This window comes from Silurus aristotelis (assembly GCF_946808225.1).
Source record: "Silurus aristotelis genome assembly, chromosome: 12".
Classification (NCBI taxonomy): Eukaryota; Metazoa; Chordata; class Actinopteri; order Siluriformes; family Siluridae; genus Silurus; species Silurus aristotelis.
In genome coordinates, this window is record NC_139585.1 from 28,345,092 (window position 1) to 28,361,305 (window position 16,214).

The 16,214-nt window shown below is 38.9% G+C and overlaps 2 protein-coding genes across 3 annotated transcripts in view; both read left to right on the top strand.

Annotated features, from left to right (window-relative positions):
- The window catches only part of rundc3ab (RUN domain containing 3Ab), an 8,486-nt gene extending 1,487 nt beyond the window's left edge, over nt 1-6,999 (top strand). Inside the window, exons 2-11 of the mRNA XM_083557149.1 lie at nt 2,535-2,650; nt 2,744-2,871; nt 2,957-3,042; nt 3,136-3,225; nt 4,039-4,119; nt 4,207-4,372; nt 4,773-4,930; nt 5,207-5,326; nt 5,420-5,529; nt 6,036-6,999. Coding sequence (XP_083413275.1) covers nt 2,535-2,650; nt 2,744-2,871; nt 2,957-3,042; nt 3,136-3,225; nt 4,039-4,119; nt 4,207-4,372; nt 4,773-4,930; nt 5,207-5,326; nt 5,420-5,529; nt 6,036-6,178 — 1,198 coding nt within the window. The 3' untranslated portion in view covers nt 6,179-6,999. The remainder of the gene's footprint in view (nt 1-2,534; nt 2,651-2,743; nt 2,872-2,956; nt 3,043-3,135; nt 3,226-4,038; nt 4,120-4,206; nt 4,373-4,772; nt 4,931-5,206; nt 5,327-5,419; nt 5,530-6,035) is intronic.
- A 1,398-nt stretch (nt 7,000-8,397) lies between these two features.
- On the top strand, nt 8,398-13,429 carry ndufa4b (NDUFA4 mitochondrial complex associated b). 2 transcript variants are annotated; one of them, XM_083557223.1, is made up of 5 exons: nt 8,398-8,542; nt 9,804-9,850; nt 10,960-11,048; nt 11,305-11,365; nt 13,055-13,429. In XM_083557223.1, the coding sequence occupies exons 2-5, from the start codon at nt 9,809-9,811 to the stop codon at nt 13,109-13,111; spliced, it is 249 nt and encodes an 82-aa protein (XP_083413349.1). In that variant the 5' UTR covers nt 8,398-8,542; nt 9,804-9,808; the 3' UTR covers nt 13,112-13,429. The 2 variants fall into 2 exon arrangements, with proteins under 2 accessions (XP_083413349.1, XP_083413348.1); XM_083557222.1 differs by lacking the exon at nt 8,398-8,542 and having other exon boundaries at nt 9,607-9,850.
- The last annotated feature ends 2,785 nt before the right edge of the window (nt 13,430-16,214 follow it).

A 16,214-nucleotide genomic window follows, 5' to 3' on the forward strand; every position in this document is an offset into this window, starting at 1 on the left:
AGTGCTCAACATAGGGTGTAGAATCCAGGGTGAGGGTGAGGTGCACTTATCTAGGGAATAGTGTTTTCTGAATTGCTCAATGTACGACACATAGCACACTGAAGAGGCCCATGTGAGCTATAATGCATTTATCTAGGGAATAATGAGTTCTGAATGACTTCATGTAGAATAGATAATACACTACATAGGGTGTACAATATAATAAATAGGGTAAGGTGTACTTATTTAGGGAGTATTGAGCTCTTACAGGCCCATTGTTGCACTTTCTGTATAGTGGTACTGTATAGTATAATCCACTTTGAAGGTTGAGGTGCATTTATCTAGGGAATAATGTGTTCAGAAAGGGCTTAGTATTGGACATATAGTGGACTTTATATGGTGTAAAAGCCCATATATGGTCTGAGTTGCCTTTATCTAGGGAATAAGTTCTGAAGGGCTTAGTATTGGACATATATTGCACTTCATAGGGTGTAGAAGCTCATATGTGGGTTGAGGTGCACCTATTTAGAGAATTGTGCACTATGAATTGCTTGGCACTGGACATATAGCCATGGACCGGATTAATGTCAGACAATATTTTCAACTGTGTTGTTGTTTGATCATTTCGCTCGCTTGGGGGTTTGAATTTAGCTGTAATGTAATATGTGTTAGCGCCCGGAGCCCCTTTAAGAAGGAAGTGGATGGAGGTAAGACATGTGACCGAGGCATCTTGACATGCATTAGGAGTGAGTCATAGACAGATGTGGCAGAGAGAATCCGGTCATTTTCCAAAATAAAACATCGATTAGAATCAGATAATAAATAAAACGGAAATAATGTAAATTATGTATTCTTTTTGTGGGGCCTGGTACCAAGTGACCCACGGACTGGTGCCGGTCCGCTGCCTGGAGGTTGGGGACCACTGATATAATGCACTGGATAGGGTGTAGAATCCAGTTTGTAGGGTGAGTTGGACTTATCCAGAGAATGAAGGGTTCTGAAGGGCTTAGTAGTTCATATATGGACTAAGGTGCATTCATCTATGGAGTAGTGGGTTCTGAATGGCTCAGCGTAGGACACATAGTACACTTCAGAGGGTGTAGAAGCTCATATGTGGGTTGAGGAACATTTTTAGTTACACCTATCTGTGTGTACTGAGCTCTAAATGGCTTGGTATTAAACATATTGTGCCCTACATAGTGTATAGAATCCAATTTTTAGAGTGAGGTGCACTTACTTATGCTTTAACAAGCTGTGTGTGGTTCTTGTGTGGTTGCCTGTAATTTAACCCTGTGTGAATCATGAAGTGTACTACAGAACAATACTTATACACCACTGGTTTATACTGAATTCGTGCACAGATTTAAGAGCTTGAGTGAACGTCACAGCTCATTTGTTTTTCTCACTTGGTACAGTCCTACGTAGTTCTCAAGGGGGCATTGTTGTTCCACGAGACAGCTGAAGGTGACACCAGTGCCATTTTTGTTCGGAATAAGCAATGCTGGAGTAATCTAGTGGTAGGCCATCAGGGCCAACAAAAGCCTTAGTTATGTTTTCATATATTTTTGTCCATGAATATTATATAAAATAATTATTTGATCCCCTGCTGATTTTGTGAGATTACCCCCTTACAAAAAAAGCCGTATAGAATTCTTATGGTAGGTTTACTTTAACAGTGAAAGAAAAAAAACTCATTATCAACTCATGTTTATAAAAAACCCTTGTCACAAAATCCAACTCTTACATTCAAACCTCTTTACCACCATGGGCAAGACCAAAGAGCACAAGGCTGGAATGGGCTACAAGACCATCAGCGTGGTGAGATAGAGACCACTGTTGCTGCAATAATCCAAAAAAGGAACAAATACAAGATAAATCAATCGCCCTCGTTCTGGAGATCCATGCACAATCTCACCTCATGGGGTGGGGATGATCCTGAGAAATGTGAGGGATCAGCCCAGAATTACACAGGAGGAGCTTGTTAATGATCTAAAGGGAGCTGGGACCACAGTCACCAAGAAAACCATCAGTAACACACTCCTACTGCTCAAAAGAACACATGAACAGATGCGTCTGAAGTTTGCCAATGAGCACCTGAATGATTCAAAGAAGACTTGGGTATCAACTCATCTCGCCGTGTTTGGAGGCAGAGAAATGCTGAATATGACCACAAGAACATCATCCCCACTGTCAAACATGGAGGAGGAAACATTCTGCTTTGGGGCTGTTTCTCTGCTAAGGGTACAGGAAGTACCCTTTTTGTACTGTACTTCACCACATGAACGGGGCCATGCACTGCAGAATCTTAGATGAGAACCTCTTGGCCTCAGCCAGAACACTGAAGATGGGTGGTGGACCGGTCTTCCAGCATGACAATGACCCAAAACATATGTCCAAGGCAACAATTTGATGGTCTTGTAGCCCATTCCAGCTGTGCTCTTCGGTCATTCCCATGGTGTTGGAGAGGTTTCAATGAAAGAGGCTGATTCCATGACAGGTGTAACCATGAAGGTAACCAATGGTATTATTTCTTACGTTGTGTTTTTGTGCAACAGGTTTTCCGTGAAGACCTTGCTGGAGAAGTATACGGCAGAACCAATTGATGACTCCTCAGAGGAATTCATCAACTTTGCCTCCATTCTTGAGCACATCCTGAGCCACGGCTTTAAAGGTTAAAAAAAAAAAATACAGAATCATTTTTATTGAGGGTTACAGCAGGGGGAACCAGTAAGTATAACAAAAACACTTTGTATTGGTATTTCAGGAGCAGGAAGCTGGTTCGATGGCCAGCGCAGTTTCTGGGACTTCATCCGTCTGGCCTGTAGTAAATTGCAAAACAGCTGCATCGGCAGCATCGAGAACATGGAGAACATCAGCTCGTCTCGAGCAAAGGTGAGGGTCAGGGGTTCTAGCTGTGAAGCATTCTCAAAGTTTATTGTTTTACTGTTGCTGTTATCCTTGTTGTTGTTGTATGTAGGGCAGAGCTTGGATAAGAGTTGCACTGATGGAAAAACGTCTGTCCGAGTACATCGCCACAGCCCTGAGAGACAGTCGAACTACCAGGTCTGACACTTAATTCACTGTATACTGTATTTGAATTGGAATATATAATTCTATACATGCAGATATCTAGAGAAAAAACATGTGTGTGTGCAGGAGGTTCTACGATGAAGGGGCCATCATGTTAAGAGAGGAAGCCAGCGTTCTTACAGGGATGTTAATTGGACTCGGAGCAATTGACTTCAGGTCAGACGAGATCTGAACCATCATTATGATGCTAATAGAAACAGTGTTATCGAGAAACGCAGTAGAACAGAGCACTGCATCACAGACAGGAATCTCATACAGAGAGAATAAATGTCATCGCTAAAGCAAGAAACCCAATGAACCCAATTCAACACGTCTCCTTTCACTGTAGCCACAGACCGCATACATTATCTCAAGCAGAAGCATCGATATGCTCACGATGTCCATCTATTCTTGCCAGCCGTTGTGAAAAAAAAAAAAAATGCTTTTAAATACACATAAATCAATATTTGAGGTTGTGCAGTTTGCTACAGATGCGGTTTAATAGCTCTGATTAGTGCGCTCTCTTGACCGTCCAGTCAAAGAACGTAAAAAAGGCCGACGTTTTGGGATGCCTTCTACGGGGCCCTGGAGTAAGCAAGTCATAATCTGATTGGTTCAACAAGCAAAATAGAGTTTATGATATAAACAGACTATTTGGGAATAATTTAATACGTAGACAAACATAATATTAACACAAATGTTCCTATGTATTAATTAGAAATTGAACCAACCCAGCCATTTGGGTTGCACAAGCCTTAGTGCCGGTCCCAAGCCTGGATAAATGGGGAGGGTTGGGTTTAGAAGGGCATCCAGCGTAAAAACGTGCCAAATCAAACATGCGGATGGTCCGCTGTGGCGACCCCTAATGGGAGAAGCCGAAAGAAAGTTTAGTTTATAGTGAAATAACCAATATATTGATTGTTATACTCTTTTTTTTTTTCCCCTGCAATTCTTTTTACTGCAATTCACTGCCATTTTTTTTCTTGCCAGTTTCTGTTTAAAAGGAGAGGCTCTGGATGGAAAAACAGAGGCGGTGATCGACTATACGCCGTATCTCAAGTTCACTCAGAGGTCAGCTTTTTAATTATTTTCCGAATGAATAAAACTTATATTGTCGTGATGGAAATCACTTTTCCCATCGTTCATTTGTCTGTTCAGCTACGACTATCTGAGCGACGACGACGACTGCTGCAGCGTGGACAGCAGCAACAGCGACGACAGCATTCCTGAGCATCCCTACATTCCGCTGGTCACAGACGAAGAAAGCTGGAGGAACAAATGCCGCAGGATGGATCAGAGGTTCAAAATTGTAAACGCCCAGAAGGTGAGCAGAGACTAGAATCACTGTTACCATCCGGACGTTGATTATTTACTTTAGATACTTTTCTTATTACGGTATATCACCGTTTTTTTTGTTTGCCTGTTATTATACTGCCTGTTTAAACACACAGCAATGGAGCGTCATCCTTAGGCACAATGTTTAGATATAACACCGAAGCAACAAATCACATGGGGGGGGGGGGGGGGCGGCAGAAGAGTGAACACTTATTTGCCCCCGTTGCTTCGGAATTCTTAATATCATTGAAATATCAAACTGAAAACGATGTTATACTGTAAATGGGGATGCAATTTAATGAGGAAAATGAAAGCAATCAGAATAAGGGTTAAAGATGCTGTGGAGTGACTTACAGAGCTCAGGTGTGTGTGTGTATGTGTGTGTGTAGGGTTATCTGGAGGAGCTTGTGCGATTGCGAGAGTCGCAGCTGAAGAATCTGGAAATGGAAAACAAGAAACTGAACAAGAAACTGGAGGAGATTCAGCTTCAGAGCCAACAGGAGAAGAGAGAATTGGAGTCTGTCGTGCTGGAGCTACAGGAGCAGCTGTAAGACACCCCGCAGTCTTTTGTTATGCTGCACAGCAGAGTCGACCTGATTGTTCGGAAAGTCTTGGGGGTTTTTCTTTAGCAGCTGCAATACAGTAGTGTAGTTTAATATCGATGCATTTGGTTATAATACTTCAGTTTTTTGAATGAGTAAAACGGTCCTACCTAAAAACCCTGTAATGAGTTTTGTACCCAAGGGTTTCAATGTCACCCTCATTGAGAAATGCGAAGCTGGGTTTAGACAATGTCCTGATTTATAATGCTTTTATTTCTCAGAACAAGTCTGATTCCTGGTGAAGCAAATCCTTTGTCTAAGGATATATCCATTCCTCTTGTAAATCAGTGGCCATCATTGCACACCTACAACAACCAGGAAGAAAGCCAGCTCTACTGCAGGTCTGATACTGGCATCTGAGATTGGCATTTGCAGCACTCCAATAACTAAAAATTTGCCAGAATCTTAACTAAATGTTTTTCTTTGCATTTAAGCCACAGTGGAAGCTTCCGGAGTCCTGAGATTCTCTCGGCACACATCAGCTTGGACTCGGATTCTCAAAAAACCGAGGGAAAGCCAAATGGCCAGCCTTGGTGCAGAGCAGGTAAAACCTTTAGAATGATTTCAGACTGAAATTTCAGTTTTAAGGATTGATTTCACTGGAAAATGAGAGTGATTTTTTTTGGGTGGTGAGAAAAAGTCTATTAATCTACATCCATAATCATAAAAAAAGTGATTAGCAGCTAATGTAATGAGTTCATCAAAGTGTGACTACCTCTATAAAAGATTAATGTTAGGCTGGATGGTGGTCTGGGGCATTCAGATATGTGTCTATATCATGCCAAGAAAAAAGGACATCAGACATTGGTCAGAGAAGCAATCATTGCTGCTCATCAGTTTGGGAAGGGTTATGAAGGCCATTTCCAAAAATTTGCGATTCCCCATTTTTCAGTGACAAGAAGTGCTTAGAAATGGAACAACTTTAAGGCAGTGATGAATAAAACCAAGGAATGAAGGTTGTAATTTCATTTTGGTCTTGCTTTGGGACAATATAGTTAATGTAATGGTGTAATGGTGTCTATGATTGTTCTTTTGTCTCGTCCTCTACAGATAAAAACTTTACGCCCTCCATCTTAGGCCTGTGTGGTTCCCTGAGCTCGTTACCCAGCTGTAAGTCTCTTCCCAGCCTGAGGTCCACAGAGTGCCTGGTGAACATTAGTGCAGAGCCAAGTCCTGCTCTCACACCCAGCTAGAACCACACACACACACACACACAGTCACAAACACACAAATTTATTTAATCAGCAAAGGCATCCAAAGACACAGCAGCCCATTATTAGCCGATGTATAATGTTCAATGCAAATGCACTACGTCATGTGGTTTAATCTAGAAACCGATTACCGGTACGGGATTTCACACTGACTCCTCTAATTTCTGCTTCTTTTCCTAATTTCTCTCTGTTTTTTTCGACTGTCTGCCTTTTCTTCGGGTGTCTTTGCCGCACACTTTTCTTCGACTGTGGACTATGCACCGACTGCCTAATCACCAGACACACACTTCTAGGTAAACAAGTCACACACTCTCAGATCTTTTCTCAAATTTCTCCCTTTAATTAGTCAACGAGACTTCTGCGTAAAATGCACAAAGCTATCCTGAGGTATGGTTATGACAAGAAACTAGCTGCCTTCCCCCCCCCCCCCCTCTCTTTTAATTCATTCCGTTTTGTCTGAAGATGAATCCAAACTGCCAAAAACAGCCATTTTTGCGCCACGTAAATCTGAGAAGATGCATCTGTAAATATGTTTATCTGTACTTTTACAGACCAGTGCATACGTATGTCTACTGTTCATGTAACTGCCAGGTTCGGTCTCTGCATTAGCATCTCATTGTAAACACCAGGAGAGCTTTGTGTCATCGAGGCTTTGTTACACGATTGAGGGTGATGTCGTCATCAAACAATCGATTTTCACACTTTTTAAATGTCCGTTCATTTTGACGTCGCAAAATCCTGTTCGTGACGCCAATAAAAATGCGGCTGTTTCTGTTCTACCTGCAATAAAACAACTGCCTCTTTTTTGGACCCTTTTTTTTTCTTCTGTGCCAGGTTTACATTGTTGTCAGTTCTCTTTTATTGTTCCTTACAGTTTGTGCACACCGTGAGACACGGTGGTGGTGGCATCATTTTGTGGTAACACTTTTCTTCAGGACGGAATTGGAAAATGGTCAAGGTCGAGGGGATGCCAAGGCAACGCAAACCTAGAATATTTAATTCATTCGACAAGGGGCTTCAGACTTAAGTAGAAGCTCACCTTCCCACAGGGAGAATGACCCCAAGCTTACTGCCAAAGCTATGCTATATGGCTAAGAGTATATCAACACCTGATCATCACAGTCATATGTCTGCCTTCTGCAAACAGTTTACCACAAATGTAAAGGTAGGATTTAAATTTCCAAGAGGATAGAGGATTCCTGGCTGGATATATATATATTGATGTCTTTGGTCCTTGGACATTTCCGGTTAGGTAACGTGCACATTCGAAACACTGGCGTTAAACAGTTTATTTATTCTTGCGATTACAAATGTCCAAATTAAAACCAGGACCACGTCGTTCATGCGCTCTCTCAGACCACTAACTTACCTGCTTTTGGAAATTTGAGTTGAAATTCCCGAAAAACAAAACATGACGCTCGGATTACAGCAGTGAAGGATTTATACTGTCTAACAACTCAAAGGAATCTACTTTTATTCAAAACCAACAATACATGATCAATTTGAATTGAATATGAATTAGATAAAAAAAAAAAAGAAAGACGTCAGACAGCATTGAATCGCACCTTCTTGTTTATTACCACAAACTGTTTCCAGGCAACATACAACACACTTCCACCAACCTCAGTTCAACAGCAAGCAGAACATTTTGAGAAGAAGAAATGATGAAAGAAATCATCGTTTGAATAGATATCAGTGTTTGACTCATTAATATCATGATTAAAAATGACATTATATCTATAAAAGATCATAGTACTTTGGATGCTTATGTACATGTGTCCAATTCAAATACGTTGTACTTTTACTCAAGTGAAAGTTTAATGGGAGCAATTTTTACTTTTAGCTGGTAAATTGTTTTATTTGCGCGTGTAATCTAGCACTTACGGTGCTGGGAGCGTTTAAAAAAGGATATAAAGACGCGTCATAACGGGGCTTCATTTATATCCTTTTTAAACGCTCCCAGCACCGTAAGTGCTAGATTACACGCGCAAGAAAAATATTCACAGTGAAATAAAAAAAATATTCATTGTGTTTTATTGTACATTACTTATAATGCTTCGTTTATTACAGTGAATTCATGTTGACATACCCGGATATGCGCATATGCAATGCGCGCTGATGATCCCCGGTTACCATAGCAACGTATCCAAACAAAAGAGCGTTTATAAGCGCGTGTGACGCTCCAAACAGACTCAAGCTAAGCGTTATAAGCGATTACATTTCTCAGCTAAGGAAGTAACTGTAGGCATCCAGACTCCGATTAGTTTTTGCAGCTTCTGTAAAGTAGAAGAACTCGATCTCAGCAATCTTATAATAACAATAACATTCTCATCCGGGATACTGCAGGTAAAGGGTTCATGTTGAATGTAGTGTCTGATGTAAGGGTCTGATTAATCCACATTATTATAGCTTTTATAAATAACTGTTCTGTTTTAACAAAACTGAAAAAATAGATAGATAGATAGATAGATAGATAGATAGATAGATAGATAGATAGATAGATAGATAGACAGACAGACAGACAGACAGACAGACAGACAGACAGAATCGAAAAATAGATAGATAGATAGATAGATAGATAGATAGATAGATAGATAGATAGATAGATAGATAGATAGATAGAATGGATGAACAGTAGCCACAGTCCTATAAACTCTCCTTTTCACTCCCCCTCCTCTCCACCCACTCCACCCTGCCTGCACTCTTTTTTTTTCACTTCTCTAACAAGATAGTAACGATATCAAATAATCAAAAGCAGTGTAACTCAGGGCGGGAGACTGGGGACACAAAAGAAACACAATAAATCACAAAAAAACCTGATCAACATTAAAAGATAAACAATAACAATATTAAATCTTAAACAAAAAAAGAAGACAGTAACAAAACGAGAAAGGGCCCACACACTCAAAAAGCAGTGGCGACATCTGGTGGCGAAGAAATAGATACGCAGTCAACGAATTCGCCAGATCCAGATTTAACCAGCAAGTGAACATTTAGTCCTCAAAGTTAATGTGTTAGAAGCAAAAACTAATGGGCCAGCCTAATGATTTAAGCGAGTTTGACAAGGACCAAAGTGTGATGGCTAGACGACTGGGTCAGAGCATCTCCAAAACTGCTGCTCTTGTGGGATGTTCCTACCTACCTACCTATCTATCTATCTATCTATCTATCTATCTATCTATCTATCTATCTATCTATCTATCTATCTATCTATCTATCTATCTATCTATCCATCCATCCATCCATCCATCCATCCATCCATCCATCCATCCATCCATCCACCCACCCATCCATCCATCCATCCATCCATCCATCCATCCATTCATCCATCCATCATCCATCCATCCAGACAGACAGACAGACAGACAGACAGACAGATAGTAATAATATAATAGTATATGAATACATTTGAAATAAAGAATCGACTCCAGGCATTTAAACGCCGAGTCGTTTACCATAAGACTCGGATCACTCGGAGTCGACTCCCGCACCCGTGAAACGACCCACCCGGAAAAGAGCTCGAGCGTACATCGCGAGACATCTTTGAGTATTCTTCCTCTTTTTATTATACAGGCTATAATCTATATATTTTTTTGCATTATTTCAGACAAGATGCTTGGAATGATTGCAAAGCAGCTGAGGAGTCACCCGGCGGTAAGCGCACGTCTTTCCTTTCAACCTAATTGACATTGAATCAAACGGTCCATCGCTATTCACAGGGGATCTGTGATCAGCTTTAAAATAATGAATGAAACCAGGAGCATTTTTCTTTTGAGGATCTAATTAAATTATTAGATTAAATAGATCGGACTAACCAGTCTCCCATTTGATCTGATTATGATTCTCACGTGTATAACGGCGCGCGCTGCAATGCGGAATTCCATAAGGCCTATATAGTATAATATACCTACAGTAGTGCACGCGATTTATGATCAATCGAGACGTTTATGGTGGACGAATAAATTTCTCATAAAATGATATGATCTAAAATGAATGAATGCTTGCATATGAAATTGCATCCTGGCTTTCAAATTCCTGAAAGGAAACCAGTACAAGGACACTGAGGTCAAATCCGAAATGCTGTACATTATCTAATTATAAGCATGCATTACTAGAAAACATGGAATTCTAGAAAAATGCTAAACAAATGCATTGTGTTCAAAAGAAAGAAAGAAAGAAAGAAAGAAAGATGCTGCAACTAATCCTAAACATTAATCAATGCCTTCTGGCCAATCAGAAGGCATTATATGTGTTTTTTTTCCCACAATAATCCCACAAAGTTGGAGGCACACAATTTTATAAGATGTTTTTGGTCACTTAAAGGGGAAACCCCAAACCAGCATGACATCCAAAGCCAGCTCCATGAAGATATGCTGGAGTGGAAGATCTCCTGCTATAGAGCTTTGACATCAACCCTATTAAATACTCTTTCGGATTACGTTTGGCACTCTGGCTCGAATTGCAAAGCCTCCTCACATCTACATCAGTGAATTTACTAACACACTTGTGGTTGAATGAGCACACATTTCCACCAGTACACGCCAAAATATTCCAGTGAAACATCTCAAGAAGTGCGGAATTCAATATTACAGCAAATCGGGTCTAACCAGGTGTCCACAAACTTTTGATCTCGGCTAGTAAGGCTTTTCCAGGTTTCAAGATTTTAAATCGGAAATCCAGAGAAGGAAACTAATCTGTTGCATTCTTAGTGTCGCATTAAGTTATGCTATTTTAGGTATCACAGCGATTTTTTATTTTCACAGCTAATCCCTCTGTTTATATTCATTGGGGGCGGAGCCACCATGTCGGCCCTCTCTCTCTGCCGGGCGGCGCTCAAGAACCCGGACTGCACGTGAGTGCCTTAAAAAATAAAATCCATATAGAGTATATAAGTCTACATACAGTAAATTAACACCAGAGGTAATAACTGCTTATAGCTAATGTGGATGCCGATAAAATATTAGCATAATTTATGTTTTGGTCCAATTTTATTAGACCAAAAAGTAAATGCAAACTGCGAAACCAAAGGCTACCATTAGTTGTGGAGTTGTGTAACATTTTTTATATTTTAAAACATCAAGCATTTAACTATATAATGTGCACCATAGGTGGGACCACACCAATAACCCTGAACCCTGGAACAAGCTCGGCCCTAATGACCAATACAAGGTGAGGGGGGAAAATCCGGAAAAGTACAAACAATTTGTGTTCATATTCAAAGTTTCAATATGTTCAAATCGTTTTACGTTGTATATCCGATTGAACTTGATGCCTTGCTTCTAATGAACCTTAAAACGTCCATTACACAGGTACAATTCAGGGTATTGGAACTACTAATAGTGTTAAGAGCTGGTGTTTGTAAATCTTTAAAAATGATATGAATTATTCATACCTTTATTTAGGAAAAGTTTGGAGATAAAGTTCCCCTAATAATTAAAAAAAATATATAAATACCTCTAGTTAAATGTAGTGAAACGTCCATGAAACAAAAGAAACGGCACAAAAACCTTTGACGTATTCAACTACACAAATACCATTATAAACTCTACAATAACCATCAGCTGGTAACCATTAGAACTAAATGGTTTCCAATGTTTGTTTTATTTGTACATTATTATTAGGGATCAGTGACATCCTAATGATCCCTATTGGTGTCCCGTGGATATTAGCATGTGATGTACAACCAGATTGGGTTGACACAAAAACTCATTTGTACACTTGCTCATTTCACACCTTACAGTAAAACTTGCGCTCATATGCGCTACCAACTGTTTATTCACAGTACCAACTGTTCACATATGCATCTTGCACTAAAACACTTTAACTTCTTATTTCGGCTTCTCCCATTAGGGGTCGCCAAAGCGGATCATCTGAATGTTTAATAACTTTTTCCATTGCACTGTTACCTAGATAGCGTCTGTCTATAATTAATTAATTTGCACTACTCTATATCCATTGCACTGCTGCTCACCATTGCCTAACTTACCATTGTATATATCCACCTGATTTCTGTTCATAGTAATAGTTGTATATTACATTCATAGTACATATCCTTCTGTAAATATCTGTTTATAGTAATAGCCATATATTTTGTTTATAGCACATATCCTTCTCTACATTTCAGTTTATAGTAATAGACATCTGTATATTATGTTCATAGTACATACACATTTGTAAACTTATCCTATAATACCATTTAATTAAATTTATGTAACTTATGTAAACACTGTATATCCTGCACTTGCTGCTATTGCACTTCTGGTTAGACCTAAACTGCATTTCAGTGCCTTGTACTTGTACATGTGTAATGACAATAAAGTTGAATCTAATCTAATCTGATCTAGTACCACCAATAAAAGCCAACCAATTACTAGCGTCTATTAAACCCAATACGTTTCCTATTATTACAATTTAAACCATGAAAAATTTGACGAGGGGTTTCTGGGAAACAATGTTTGTAATGTCGAGATCACTAACAAATTGTTATAATCGAGAGAAAACACTTTTGTTATGTTGTGATTGTGAAAAAATTGTGTTCGAGAGAAAACAGGAAAGAAACAAAATATAATCATTCATGATACAGAGAATAGGCAGCAGAGGGCAGCAGATGCTGTTAAGCAAAACTGAACTGGCCAGAATGATCCTAAATAGCCTGCACCTGTCAGACAAGATATTTAAGGCCACTCAATGAGCTTTTTTTGTTTGACTATCTGTCAAACTAGTTCCTAGTTATTGAACAGATTTATTACTTCTGTAATGCGTCTTCTGGTTCAACACCAGATGCATAAAGTGTGTTATCATTAAAGGAGATAGACTGATCCTAATGACGGGGCATAAACTCCATTTTTCTCTCCACAGCTCTTATCAATAACCACGGACTACTCCAAGCTGAAGAAGGACAGGCCTGATTTTTAGAACCTGTCCCCGGTTGCTATCAATGGTGCAGAATGAGATCCAAGAGCTGCTGCGCTGCTCCTTACCACTTCTGAGAAAAGGAAAGGAAGCGTCCATGATGCTTCTGAACACATCTATATAGAAACGCACTTGTTTTGTTGTTTAGGAACATTATTTTATAAATGGTTCATTCCGAAACAATGTATATGAATCAAGGAATGTCATGGTAAAGCTATGCTAAGATAAAACTGCTTAATATTGTGTTCCTATAAAATGAATGTATGTTTCTATTCAGTTTTTATCAGCTTAGCTTGAAATAAAAATATTTATTGACTCCAATCATCTTGAATTTTTTTATTCAGATTTTATTTGAGTGTTCCATTATGCATGTCATGTCTAACATTAAGTAAATTATGCCCTCATTATTAGTGTACTCTGGTCCTCGTTCTTCGCAGTAAGTCACAACAATTCAAAATGTTGATTAAGAGTGTGTTTTGTCAAGAGCGTGTCTCCAGTCCAACTTTTAGTATTTCAAGACAGGATATCACAATAAAGCATGATGAGGGTTCCTATCCAAGTTGGAATTTGCCAATATGATTGAATGTTTGGTCATGTGATCATCCTGTAGCCATCATAAGTGATAAAATGAGTGATGGAATTACACTTAAGGAGGAGGAGCTTCCCCAAAATTCACTTATTACAAAACTGATTCATTCGATTCTGTTCAGATCCTTGGATAACATTCGGTACCGTCATTGAAGTTAATTTAGTATAGGACCTTCAGCTTCATGACTGTAAGTTCCAAAGAATTCAAAATAGTTTTTTACATGTAATAATACAAGTGTTCACAAAAAGAGAGACATTTTGTACATCCAGTTTTAGATTTGTTTTGTTTGTTTGTTTGCACAATGAATGTCTACTTTCTTAGCCTAATCTCAAAACCACAGAACTCTACAATCTGAACTACAGTTGGGTCATATTTGGCGTCAACCATTCTATGTTTACGTCCCCAAAAAGAATGTCGGATATTAAGGACTGGCCAATGAGCAGCCTTCGGAAAAAGCTATATCTTGCATAAATTGCTTTGACATATTTAAAATTTGAAAATGTGCGATTTTGTGATATTGCAATTTTTTGCTTTTCCAGCTCCTTCTCCATTTATACTTGACCCCCCTGTTCTGTTGCCCCCTGTATTCTATGGAAGGGCTGTTGATGTCTATTGACATAATTCCTGCTGACTTTCCTTCCAATCAAAACAAATATATTTGTGAGAACCCTCTGCCTTTAAAATTCATTAGTAGCTTTTTGCAGTTTTATAAAGAAACTCTGGAGGTAGCAGAACTGAAGATGTTGAGGTTTTCGTTGGGAGTGACGATGATGGACAGCATTAGAAATGAGTTTATTAGAGGGACAGCGCATGTAGGACATTTTGGAGAAGAAGAAGAAGATAAAGAAACTGGGTTCTGAGTTTCTTCTAAACATATTGGAAAATTTGCCACAGTTTTCCTGAAGACTTTGACTTATATTGCTTTCTTTAACTTTATTTGAAATGAATGACATGAACATCGGACAGAAATAAAGGTCAATTATTTTGAATTGTCACTGGTTTTCATTTCACACTTTGCCTCTTGACATGGTTTAGAAAAACACAGACATGATACTTAAATTAAGGGGGTCTTTTAGACAGAAAATGTGAACTTTTTCACATTTCAAAGCAATTGTGTCATTATCGAATCACTAGATTTAATCTATTTAATGTTGAAACTTAGGGGTTAAATACTTATACAGACAACATTTTGCATTGCATTTTGCAAATGACAAAACAAAGAGACAAATTGTCTTTTTTTATATATATATATAATTTGGTTAAAGACGTCTGGAAAACTTTCAAAAGGGTTGAATGGAAATCTAAGATTTTTGCTAAACACTGTAAGATACGCTATCTTGCCATAAGTATTGGGACACCTGCCCTTTCCTGCTATATGTGGTTCTTTTCCAAACTGTAACCACAAATCCGGAGGCTCTCAATCGTACAGGACATCTTTAGATGGCGCATTCAATTGAACTTGGAAATCCAAACCTGTTTCAGCATGGCGATGCCCCTGTGCACAAAGTGAGCTCTTTAAAGATCTGGTTTACATGCTTTGGAGAGGAAGATCTCCTGCTATAACCCTACTGAACACCTTTGGGATGAATGTGAACGCTGACTGCACCCCAGGTCTCTTCACCTACATCAGTACCTGCCTTTCATAACACACAAAATCTAGTGGAACATCTTCCCAGAAGAGTGGAGGGAATTATAAGAGTGAATTGGGACTATATGTGGAATTCGATGCTCAAAAATCACATACCGTACTTATGACTATACCATCACTTTCTGGCAGAAGAAACCAAAGTCCACCAATTATCAAAAATAGCTTTTTACTTCAAACTGTCAAAATCCTCAATAATATATCTGGTTCTTTGTTATCTCAGTGGATACAACATTTTTTATTTTTTTTTGTTATGTTGGATTGAATTTCAAATACTGGATAATGTAATTTATCAAGTGCCTTTATATGTGATTATATTGTATTGTCGCATTTATGTTTATTGTTTTGTCCAACTTATTAAATATAATATAACTATAATTGTGCACTACCAATTTGTCTCACCCGAGGCACTTTTGCACTACAGGTTGTTGATTTCTTTGTTGAGAACACCTTTGTATACTTTCGTACGGTTTAAATAACAAAATTTCTAGCTATAACGAAATACCGTATAATGTTGTCAGACTAGACAAACTTGCTGGTGTTCTTGGCACGAAAATACTTTCTGTTTTGACAATAGGCATTGCCCAGTCGTTGCTTCTCATGAGTATAATATGTAATTTGTTTGGGGGGGGCTTTAGTAACACGATACACAATTGTATTTGTGTGGCTCATACACATTATCTCCAAACTAATGTAAAATACCTACCAATATAGACATATGCATGCAAGTGTCAAGAATATATTTTTTCAATGTAGTAGCAATAAGGATCTGCCGGTTTGTTGATGTCTCTCATGTACACCTGGTCCATTTTTGGCCTTGTAGACAAGCATCAGTGTTTTGAATCTGATACGTGCAGCTACTGGAAGTCAGT